Source organism: Talpa occidentalis, unplaced genomic scaffold, assembly GCF_014898055.3.
Source record: "Talpa occidentalis isolate TD23 unplaced genomic scaffold, MPIMG_talOcc4v2.1 talOcc4.3, whole genome shotgun sequence".
Classification (NCBI taxonomy): domain Eukaryota; kingdom Metazoa; phylum Chordata; class Mammalia; order Eulipotyphla; family Talpidae; genus Talpa; species Talpa occidentalis.
The window spans coordinates 108412788-108425588 of record NW_023603184.1 but is presented as its reverse complement, the minus strand read 5'-3'; the positions used below and the strand labels follow the sequence as shown (position 1 = coordinate 108425588).

At 35.3% G+C, this 12801-nt stretch overlaps 1 protein-coding gene across 10 annotated transcripts in view; it reads left to right on the top strand.

Annotated features, from left to right (window-relative positions):
- The window catches only part of ZNF385B (zinc finger protein 385B), a 366436-nt gene that overhangs the window by 321659 nt on the left and 31976 nt on the right, over positions 1–12801 (top strand). For all 10 annotated transcript variants that reach the window (XM_054699900.1, XM_054699901.1, XM_054699899.1 and 7 more), the window contains one exon: positions 12281–12443. In XM_054699900.1, coding sequence (XP_054555875.1) covers positions 12281–12443 — 163 coding nt within the window. The remainder of the gene's footprint in view (positions 1–12280; positions 12444–12801) is intronic.

Here is a 12801-nt window from a genome sequence, read left to right as displayed (position 1 = left end):
TTGCTTTTCAGCTTTCAGCCGCAGTGACGTACTCTTACTTCCTTTAACCTGTCAGGCACTTTCTACCACTCCACTTTTGGTCTAGTCAGTACTCCTCATTCAGGTCTCACCTCTAAAGTCTCTTCTTCAGAGGAGCATTTCTAATCGCCTGATTTAAATTAGCTCTAGTCCCAATAATAGTTTACAATACCCAATAATTTTTCTCTATGAAATGTATGATACTTAATACATCTTTGTTTAAGTAACTGTTTAATACCTGTTTGCAAGTCACATACACACACTAGGTTTTTGACTCCACATGGATAGGACCAAGTCCCTTTTGTCTCTTGCATTCTCCTTGGTATATAACACAGTGACTCTCTATTTCCTGAATGAGTAAGTGGTTCCAAAAGAGGATTTTGGAACTCTACTTTGTGACAACTCAAGGATTGATTGAGAATTACCTAATCAATGAACACTACATATGCCCTTAAAGTTTACATTCCCAAACCAGATTATCCTAAAGAAATGAAGATCATCTTTTATCATAGTCTAAGGGAAAAGTGTCCATTCTGTTTTGGCTCTGTCCTGGTGAAGGCTGTTTGATCCCTATATTTGAGATTTGTTTTATGGCCCTGTAGTATAGTAGTTAAGAGCCATCTTTTTATCCTTGACTTGAATCCAGGGTCTCTCATTTATGACAGTGTGATACTGGACAATTATTTAACTTTTCTGAGTCTCTGTGAACTTGGGCTTATAATACTTGCCTCACATGGTTTTATGAGATATTGTCTGTAAAGCATTTAGCACAATTCCTGCTACACAGCAAGCAATAAATGATAATTGTCACTATTTTTTATTATTGAATTCAGAGTAGTTTTTGTAACTGACTTTGTGTTTGCAGTCTTCCTGACTCCTGTGTTCTTTCTATGGCTCTGCATTCCTCAGCTCTTTTAAATGATAAGTGAGATGTTATAATTGGCCTTGGAGCAGGAGCTTAAAGTAGATCCTTTATTTCACACAATCATGGCTACCTCTTTACTCTCTGTGCAACATTATCAAATATTCTTCCAGGGTTCAAAGACCTCATGTCCAGTTATTTTATGAGATTACTTTGTCAACACTGAAGAGTATTTTAACATTTAAGGTATTATTGTACTTTAGTAACAGTATGGTTCCTCTTTGATAGTTGTGTTGTGTATGTATTTTTAATTATTTTTCCTTTGCATTTTTCACTTCCCTTGATCTCTGTTTTATTTCACTCTTGTATATCCAGACTTTCTGGCGGTCTCTTTTTGAAATCTTCTGACTTTTTTGGCCACATATTATCTATTAAATATACTGTTTGTTAATTTTTTTCCCTCACAATAGGTTTTCTCCTTTCTGTACTTACTTCTTCAGGAATCTCGTCCATCCCCAGTGATTCATCTATCATCTTATCATGTGGTCCTCAAACTAAACCTTTAAATATAGCAATGTTCAATGACTGAGCAAGGGAGAATGAATCAGCAAATGGTTCAAAAATGATGGTAGGGAAATACCAACCTAGGGAGAATTTGGGAAAGAGTGCTTTTCAAAAAAGAAGTGAGACTTTAGCAGGGCCATTTACAGTGGATTAGTTCAACTAAATGAAAAAGCTGTTCTTGATTTTATGTCTTAGTGCATTGGTGTCGTGATGATGTCTGTTTCATTGGATTGAGGTAAACCAGATTAGAATAGAGAGAGAAAACAGAGATGCAGATACAATTAATTTAGCTAATTAGTCTGTGAAAGGAGCAGAGAGATAGGGTAAAGTGTTAGCGAGAGTCTACAGTTTGGTGGTATGGTTTATTTTGGGTTGGGAAAATCCGAGCTTATTAAAACACCGATTATAGGGATTTGTTTAAGGGGCATTGAATATAAATATAGGGAGAGATGGGATAGTAGACTGGGAAAGGCAAAAAGAACATATTAACACAAGGAAAGATAGAGAAATGTCTTAATGGAGGAATAGCTCCTTATCTATTAAAAAAAATAATAAACTTTGGGTTTGGGTTTATTATGTCCCTGAAATTTAAAATCTGTGTTTTAAAAAAACTCCGCTACTCCATGTCTCGCTATGTAAGAACTTTCCAGTTAATCTCTTGTCTTTTTTTTCCTTCTGGTAGGTCTTTGCTGCTACAAATTGTTCTAGAACAAAAGCTATCAGTGGTTTCTTATTACCTACTTAATTTAGTATGCTATTTTTAACTACCTTCCCACTACGTAATATTTAAGGACTAAATAATACGGCACTTGCCTTTCTAATCTTGTCTTCTATTCCTACTCTATAAACACCCACATTTCACTCAACTGGATTATTTACATTTTCCTAAACATAAATTATTTTTTCCCAGACATTTTTTTCCTATCAGCACCATCTCCTTATTGTGAGTATATGTCTCTTGCCTTTGAAATCCTTTCTATTATTGAAGGTCCACCTCAAGTTTCTTTACTTTCTCCAATTTTATTACCATCTTATTAAATCTGGAGCAGGCTTTCATTGCCTAACAACCAGAAATATGCTTAGGAGGACATATAATTACAATATATCCATAATCACACATTAGAGTTAATGTTAGGAGTTAATTACTTAGGAGTTAATGTTAAATGTCTCCTTTAATTCAATTAAAGTATGTTTTTAAAAACAAAATCATTGGGCCTCCCCTAGTGGCTCAGTGGTTGAGCGCTGGGCTGCGAAGCTGCCCACAGCCTCTGCAGCGCCGGTTCCATCCCCGGCCACTGGCGAGGGTCCCACATGGCGCGCAGACCTCTCCTGCCACGCCCGCTGCTCCCCTCAGCAGTGTGCTTGGGTCCTTCTGCCTGCTCTGCTCCCCGCTCTGGCTCTGGTGAATTCTCTCACCCTCCCGTGCTTCTGACTGTACCCAGTGCTTGTATGTATGTATTTATGTATGTATAAATAAATAAATTAATAAATCTTTAAAAAGAAAATCTTACACCTGCAAATAAACCTTTAAAAAAAATAAAAACAAAATCATTGCTAGTTATTAAAGGAGGAAAAATAATCATTTAAAATAACTAATGCTGGGCCTCCCCGGTGGCGCAGCGGTTGAGCGCTGGGCTACGAAGCTGCCCCCGGCCTCTGCGGCGCTGGTTCGATCCCCGGCTGCTCCCCAGCCACCGGAGGAGGGTCCCACATGGCGCGCAGACCTCTCCTGCCGCCCGCTGCTCCCCTCAGCAGTGTACTTCGGTCTTTCTGCCTGCTCTGCTCCCTGCTCTGGCTCTGGTGAATTCTCTCACCCTCCCGCGCTTCTGACTGTACCCAGTGCTTGTATAAACCAACCAACCAAACAAACAAATAAATAAATAAGACATGCTTCTAGAAAATTAAAAAAAAAAAAAAGTAAAATATCTAATGCTTATTTTTGCATCATGGGTGACAAGATACTGCTCAAATAAATTATGGATCCCTTCTACAATGAAATACATATATACGAACACTTAAAAAATTGGAAGTTTTTAATTCCTCATTTACAAATCTCTAAAACCTATTGACGGGAACGGGGGTCAGAAGAGAATACAGAAGAAAGGGAGCACCGTGGACCATGGTGGAGGAATACAGATGTTTTGGTGGTGGATGTGATGTAGTAACAACACCTAAAGGGGATGAGGTAATCATATATCTTTAAATCATATACAGTGAGGTAAACCAATGTTACCTCAATAATAATAATAAAAATACATGATAAAATTAAGATGGAAGAAAGGTAAAACACACACATAATGTATTTATTTACTTGGGAAGCATCTGGCAGGGTACACTAATAGTAACAATTATTTGCTGAGTTTGAGATGTAGAGTTTTCACTGTGTATACTCTTTTATGCTCCTGAACTTTGAATCAAAGTTCATGGTTGATTCAAAGATTACAAATCTCTCAAATAATATATCTATTAGATAAGACAATCATTCTTTCTCATTCTTTAATAGGATTTGATTTTGATCCCTTTTTGTCTCTTGCCTGGATGATTGTATAGCCTTCTTTTGTACTATGCCTCACCCCAACCTCCACACCATGCATACATAGCTTGTTTCAAAGCACTGCTATAATTTCTCATCTATACAAAATAAATGTCAAAATCCTTGCAATGGCCATTTGCTGTTTCTTGTACCCAAAATGCTTTTCTCTTAAATAGCTACCTGGTTAACTCCTTCCCATCATTCAGGCCTCTGTAAATGCCCCAACACAGCAAAATCCACCCTACTTATCTTTCCTTATTTTATAACAGTACCACATAACACATTCATAAATGTATCATTTATCATTTAACACTAACATATATATACATGAATTTATATTACATATCTTTATACATGAGTTTATATTATATACCTTTGTCCTCATTAGAATATAAGTTTCACTAGATCTGTATTCCATAACATTTATAATGATGTCTGAAACAGAGTAAATGTTCAATAAATATTTTCTGAATGAAAACATGAACTATTAGCATTAAGCTCTTGCTTCTAAAATGTTTTCCTTACTCTGTCATATATTTTGCTTTCATGTGACAACTCTTTATTGAGTGTGCACCATGTAATAAGTGTTTCAGAAAACTCAGAGCTGAGTAAGACAGAGTACACACTGACCATCTTGTATATTATATGAACAACCTTTGTTGTAACTCTCATTGGTGAGTACAGAGTCTGAAATTAGAATTACAATTAGCATTCCCTGATTATAGTGAAATAGTTTTGTATTTATGGGTGAATCTTAAGTTGTAGACATTTTAGTTTTATCTCTAGTGGACCAATCCTCTTACATGTGAGGAAGATGGATCAGATTAATCAGAAGGTTCTAGTGTATTCTAGTAACAGCCTTAATATGACTCAGGTTGGCTAAGTGACTACTGAAAAATGTACTGTTTCATTGTTTTAGTTTTACTTGTATGTTTTGAAAAGGATATGATATTGATCTTCACATCAACATATTTTACTTAATTCTGAATTATAAAATGTCTGCTGGGTTTTAAAAATTGGTTCAGGACTTTTAGGTATGAGATTTGCAAAGAGCTGTTTTGTAGAAGAGGTTTTCAAATGGGTAATGATAATTACTAAAGCCATTCTTCAATTTTCTGATCATGGCACTTTCAAAGTCACTTTACCACTCTTGTCTACATAAGGATATTATATATCAACTATAAGGGAACACGATGCAAGCTCTAATTTTAGATTTATTTTGTGTCATTTATGTAAATTTCTCTTATATGGAATGGAAGTAAACGTAATACCTTCTAGACTTATTAAAAATTAATGTGTACAAGCCTGGGACCCTAATTTTAAAGACCATCGGAAGACCTGAATAAGTTAGCTGTAGAGTCACAGCTTTAATGCAGAGACTTGAATTATATTGCATTACTTATCATTGTGTTGCAAAAATCACTCTTAGAAAGCACACAATGATAATCGATTTCCCCACTGAACAATAGCACCACTCTCAAACACTTTAGAAAGTTAGGATGTAACTGTGAAATCACTATAAAGTCTGAAATATTCTTCTTTAAATTTCAAGGTAGCTGAGAAGTATTACTAAAATTTCCAGTTTAATAATAAATATGAAACAAATTTGAGAGAAGTGGAGAATTCCTACATTTAAATACTCTGGGGGAAAATCATAAATTACTCAAGAATATTAAGTAATCATTAATAAATCCTTAATGTTTCATAATGTATTATAAAAATAAAGGATGATATCCATGGGTTTTATAAAAATTCTAAGATTTAGAAGTTCATACGGATTAGGTCCCCGTATGTATAGTTCCTTAAGAAAATTATGTATTTTTGTTAATTATAAATGTTCCCATTATTTCATACTCAAGATTATGATAATGTACAGAGTACTAATTGTTCCACTTTGGGCATAATAACTCAGGGGCTATAGCTTACCAGATCCATTCTGTGTGGAGTTCATGATTTGCTCATCTTATGACTTGGGAGAGAAGTTAATGTTTTTCCAGGGTTCATTTACAGCTTCAGTAGAACTTTAATGCACATACTGGGAGTTTACATACACAGTTATCATTACATTGACTCAGATAATGACCTTCAACCCAAAAGACAAAGTAAATACACCTTTCAAAAATTGAAATGTAGTATGAAATAGAGATATAAATCATTTTATTTTCTTAGGGTCAGCATCTCAGATACTTTTCGTTGAACTCTTTAAATTATGATGACTGTAAAGAAATTGTGACATTTAATAAACCAATTTCATTATTCATTATCTGTGTTGGAAATTCATACAAACCTACTTGCATTAATTTGGTCAGGGGAAATCTTATGCAAAAATACAATCACTATAATTTATTGTATTCATGAATAGAATTAAGAAATTAATATTCTGAAATGAACTTTACCTTGACACATACATAAATTTTTTAAAAGAAGATAATTTTTAATTATGGTCTAATTTTTAAAAAAGGAGAGAACAGGAAGAGAAAGAGCAAAAGTCACCAAATGAAATTGTCACTCATATTACAGTTGATTTAGTCTAGCTCAAATAGCTGTCTCTTTCATGCCTTTATCTAACCAATACTGAATTGGAAATACAGAGTATAGTTGGATGTCCAGAGTAAGAATCTCAGATTTCTGGGAATCACCTACAATTAATAATACTCCTTCACATAATTGAAATATAAAATCCATTAGAAAAATGAGGCTAAATTCTGTGCATGTGAAACTCTAGAATAAACAATTTTTGAAAGAAACCAATTTTGTTAAAAAATCACTTTTTCCTGTATTCCCAATGATTTTAAACTCAAACTGCAGTGTTTTTCTAATTCATCATGTAAATTCTGTCATAGCTGTTAAATCCACTTGTAGTTTCTTCATGTTTCAATGTGTAAAGTAATTGCATCAATGACTCATGCACCAGAAACAGGGACATCAAAATTCTTAGCCGCTAATAGGCTACATCTGGAGTTTTAACTTGATGCCATTAAAGATCTTAGCATTTTAGGAAATAAGTTAATTTGTCTACATGGAAATTTTTTGATAATCTGAATGAACATATATGTAACTCTGGTATATTCAAATAGTGGCATTTTAAAGAAGCTTCAGCCTAGTTATGTCTTGTGATATTTGATGGAATCCAAATTAGGCCCAAAGAATTAGCAGGCTAAAATGTGCATTATTTTCTTCCTAGAGATCCTCCACTTTTCTCTTTTGAAATTTAGAAATATCTACAGTTGATGGGTGGGTTTTTCACATATATATTCTAAAGCCATTCAAAATATGAAATGTAATAGCTAGAAGATTTCTGGCCTTGCAGAAATCCAGAGGACACCACTCTAATTGAATTATCTTTGAATGGTCCTCCATTCTCCACTTTTGGCCTCCACTGGAGGAATGCAATTTGGTGCCCCTACACAGCCCGTAGCAACCAGGAGTGCTTCACTTAGCTACAAATTACAAGTCAGCAAAGAAATTGTGACTTTTTAGGCTTAAGATCTGACAATGGCTATAATTTCGTCTCACCTTTCTTTTCAACAAATTCCAGTAGATGAGGACTGCACAAAGTGAATGTCAAAGCCAGTAGTATGTCCCTACTGATATTGCAGACCTTGTAATACAATTATCAGCAGAAAGTCTTAGTAGTGACCTTTGGATTAAGTATCCAAGGCTTTTCTTGGGTACATCTTATCTTTCTTATGTTGTAGCTTTTTCTCTGACCATGTGTGACCTTGTCAATACAGTAAGAATATGCCAAAAACAAATAAGTTAAAATAATCGTGTATGTTAAAGCAATGATTTAAGTTAGTATTTTATTATTACTCAGTAATCTTTAGTTTGTTTTCTAATATGTTTAGCTATAGTATCCTAAGGGTCATACTTTTACCTCAAATAATTATTGAAGGTTAATATAATTTAATATAGGATCATAGTGAATATATTATTGAATATAGGACTATAGTTTGGAACAGAGGATAAATCTGTAATGTAAAAACATCTCACTTCACAACCACTTTCTATACAAGATTCTTACAAACAGAACTTTTTGAGCTTTTTTTAAAAAAAAAAAGTGTATAATATCATATGTTTTCTGTTTTACAGGAGATGATTTTCAAGGTAGCAGAGTGTAGCAATTTTTCCCTGTTGTTCCATTTATATCTGTGTATTCTCGTAATGCTGAAAAGCCGATGTGTCCATGGACTATTGCGTAGTTCTGTGAACCTCAGGACTTCACTGTCCTACCCACTGTAGTTTCCTTGGCCAGAAATTCCTTCTCCTCCGCATTGCCACGTCACAGCTTCGCCCCTGCAGCAGGACCCAACTCTGAAGTCTCTTTCTTGGGGAGCTTCCCTCATCCCCTCCAATGAGAAGAGATTTGTCCCTCCTCTGATTTCCTTATTTCTTTGCTGCTTTTTACGTTTCTATTCTCCACTCTGGATTACTATTGAATTGTCTTATCTTCCCACCACCATTCTTATATGAAGGGTCTTTGTTTTTAATCTTTCATAATATGTAGCACATGACAACTGGTAAATAATTCCTTGTGGAATAATCAGAGCTTCCCCTTGTTAATCTGTTTTTATGGTAGTTCATTTGACATCTGTTTTATTTGGCATTTCAGTGTAAAGAGTTTTTCTGAAAACTAACTGACCTGTTTCCCATATCACACTGAAATCTAAAGTCTTGGGAAGAAAAACAGATGCCAGTAATTTTAATGATGTACTTTCTTTAATTAAGGGAACAGTTCCAATTACTTTTTAAAATGCAAAAAGATTGCTTCTCTTGGTAAATAAGTAGTTGAGTACTTTGGAGAGAGTGCATTGCCTTTCCCCAGCTACTTTGTGAGTTTGTGCATGGACTCCTCATTCTGTACAACACAAACACAATTCAACGTCATTTTCTAAGATGCTAGCCACCTCTCTGAAGTCCAAAATAGAAATAGGATAAAAACCAGAAATAGAAGCACAGTGAATTTTATAATTTCCCATTAATTATGTTTTTATTTTTAGTACAGTGTATTATTTCAGTCTTTACTTTCTTTTGTTTGGAGCAGTGGGTTCATGAGAAATGTAGAGAATCTGGGAAAATGAAGACCTTTAATAACAAAGATGGACATGAATAGAAGAAAAAACTTCAACTTGCCATTTCCTGTCAAAACTGTTCCTCTGCCAGTAGGTGGGCATGTAACTATTGGAGTGAACTCTCAGAAAAGTACCTAGATATGAATGAATGCTTGAGTGGAGATTAGTATGGTTCTTTAGGTAAGGTAACTCTTTTATTCTGGCAATTCTTGTCAAGAGATTCCTTTGGTCACTGCCAGTTTGGGGCACAAAAATATTTGGCAGGAAGCAGAGAGCAAGTCATTAGCACTAGACAAATTTGTATCTGTTGATTATTCATTGGAATAGAATGTGAGCCTGTTTGGTCAACGAAATCTCTTAGAAGTGATACAAAAGCCATCGTTAATTGGACTTGAGTGTGTTCCCCAGCTCATGTGTTTTCTGGCTCTTGTCTTATTTTTTTCACTCCTCAATTAAGGTAATTTCTAGATAATAATAAATCACTAGGTTAATCTTGTTCTGTTTAACAGTATCTCAGTTTCATTTGAAGATATGCCCAGTGTTTAGAAGCTGTAGACACTGCCTCAGATACAGTACTGAGGATAGCAAAGCATTACTACCAAGAATACCAAAAGAGAATTAGAAAGATACCAAATGTAAGTCCTGCTGTCTTAATTTCACGATTTTTTCCCAAACAGAAGTCAGCAGAAGCTAAGAACCCTTCTTGTACTTCTTTCCATGCCTCAGAACTCAAAAGGAAAGTGTATTGTGGTTATGGAGAGTTCTTTCCATCTTGGCAACCAGTGAGGTGTCATTTAGCTAGATCTTTGTACCAAGTGTTAATTGATGCTGTTACTTTCTACAGTGATGCCAGGGAATAGTAATGAGAAAATGACACTACGCTTATCTCGTTCTAGGAAGTTTTCTAAAGCAACATTGCACTGTTCAGTATACTTGGAAGGATGGTTTATTAGTAGGTCTCCTCATAACTTGTAGAAATTGTTTTATACCTAAAAAGTGGTTCTTTCTTAGCTATGCTCTAGAGGGATCTGGCCTACAGTATTATGTTAGTATATTTCCCATGAATTAAGTAGATATTCCCTACTAATAGAAACTTCTGCTAAAATAAAAACTTTCACTGAGTCGTTAAAAGAATTGTGCTTTCTTTGTAATTTTCCATTTCTAATAAAATGTTGACAGTATAAATACATGTGTGTATCATGTGTAGGCTGTTAGTTAAATAGGGGTATACATATAAACATTTTCAGATCTACAGAATGACTTCTACACCTACCTGTGTGACTTTTCATAAGTTATGTAAATTCTCTGCATCTGGTTTTCTGTTGGTAAACTACTCACTCATAGTAATACCTACCTCACAGGGTATTATAAGCAACAAATGAGCTAATACATTTAATGTGTTTAGAACTGTATTTGGCACAGGTTCAATAATATTCGTTGCTATTATTACTTCACAATATCAATTTTTAAATTATCAGGTTTATGCTTTCTTTCTTAGATATATTTATATCTACCCTACTACAGTAACTGGATTTTTCTTTCTTTCTTAGTTAGTAATAACTCAAGTCCTTAAAGTAGTGTTATACTCTTCTCCTCCCTTGTAATTGTATGTTGTTGTATGTTGTTTTTTTTAGCTTGACAAAGAACAAAATGAGAAGTCCTTGAGAAAGCCAACTAAGTGCAATGAGAAGTCCCTAATGACCTAAAAAGATATTTATGAAAAAATATTCAGGAAGTTAGGGAGTGTGACTATCAGTTCAAGGCTATAGCTCTTGGGTGATCAGAGTTATATGCTGAAAATCTTCAGGTGAAATACAGAATTAAAACCTGATAACTCCTGTCCAATTTCACTTTTCTCTCCCTCCTTACACACACACACACCCCATCTGTACTCTGCTTGCTGGGAAAAACAGATAGAAACATTAGTATGATCATTTCAAATACATGGATACATAAGGAAAACTGATATAAAAAAGTTTTTGGCAGCACTCCCACTGCCCACCTGTGACTATGCAGGTGCTTCTTTTCACCAACTCTCTCTCCCTCTGCAGGGCAGCAGCCTCCTGCCTGCCCGTGACCTGTATCATGCCGGGTCTTCTTTTCATTGACCTCCCTCAGTGGAGGCCGCTCTCCTCAAGGCCACCCGCCTGCAACCATGCAGGCCTCTCTCAGCAAACCTGTCCCTTTCCCTTTCCCTAATAAACCTGCTCTTTAAATAAAAAAAAAAAAAGTTATTACTTTGGAAGTCCTCTAATAACTTGTTTTACATGATAAGTTTATCATCCATTTCACCTTTATATCTATGCTAATATGCTAAATAATACATGTTTTACTCCTTTTTTTTTTTTTTTACCAAATGCATGTTTATACTCACAGGGTCTAATCAAAATAAAATTAAAATGAATATACTTAGATTCTTTTGCTAAATATGCATTAGGAGATGCCAAAAACCAAAATCCTTTCTCTTTAAGCAGAGGGGAATTTCCCAAATATTAGTAAATTGGCTGTTTTCTTCTTTTGCCGTAATTTGTTTTTGTCTTGAAAATCTTAAATAGTCTCTTATCTTGATCTCTTTTCTTCCTTTTGATCTAGTATTAAAATTATAGTTTTACCTTTGCTTTGTGGATAAGTGAATGTAACACTATTTTGACTTCACAGTCACTTCTGAGAGCAGAAGCAAGGAGAGTTTTGACCTCCTTTTTAGTTTACATTATGGCTGACCTGGACTCATCAAAATGATGCATGAAGTGCATGTAGGTGACTCCAAAGTGTAGATCCATTTCCACTCACTAGCAAGTTGCTTTGTCACATCAGTTGCTCTTTTTAGCTGAAGGGAAACAATTTGGAATTGTTGTAGAAAGACATGCCTGGGTAGAACACACAAAGCAACTTGCTGCTGGCCAAATGTTTTAAAAGTAACCCTAACAGGCCATGCTGGGAAGACACTGATGGCAAAGCTTGCCTTTGTCACAGTTTTTCCCTGGCCCTGTCATCCACTTAGACGGTGTCCGGTTTTTAAAGACATCGAGTCTTCTGTGTTGTGTGGAAGGTTTCCGTATGCAAAAACTTCCTTAGATACTGGTCTATCACTTCATTAAATGCCAGAAGCATAGTTGAGTGCTGAGTTGTAAATGTCTGTGGTGCCTATGATTGGGTGTATTTTTTTCCTGCATGATCATCCATTGTGTTTGTAAGTAGCAAAAAATGAGCCTGATTTGTTCTCCTTTGTAGAGCCAGGCCGAGGCCCACTACAAAGGAAGTAAACATGCCAAGAAGGTCAAAGCACTAGAGGCAACGAAAAATAAACCCAAAATGGTTTCTTCCAAGGACAGCGCAAAGGCTAATCCCAGCTGCTCCATCACTCCAATCACAGGCAACAGCTCTGACAAATCAGGTCAATGACACTTTTTGTTCTTTGCATTCTTTGTGCTGTTCCTCGTCCTCTGCCCCACCCCATTCTCCTCTCCTCAGCTGCTGCATGTGACTTTCCATGATTTGTTTTTATAATATTAATATGTTTCCTTCACAGCAAGGGTTGTATGTTTGCATGGTATCTAAGCATTTGATCCGTTACCATCCCATGTTGTTAAATATATACATTTAAGTATATATGTGTGTGTGTGTGTGTGTGTGTGTGTGTGTAAATGTAGCTAGAGATAATAAGTATTTATGCATGAAAATAAGTAGAGGCTATATTGTGTTCAGATTCCAAAAATCAAGAAATGGATCTAAAATACTGGCTTTATTTTTCC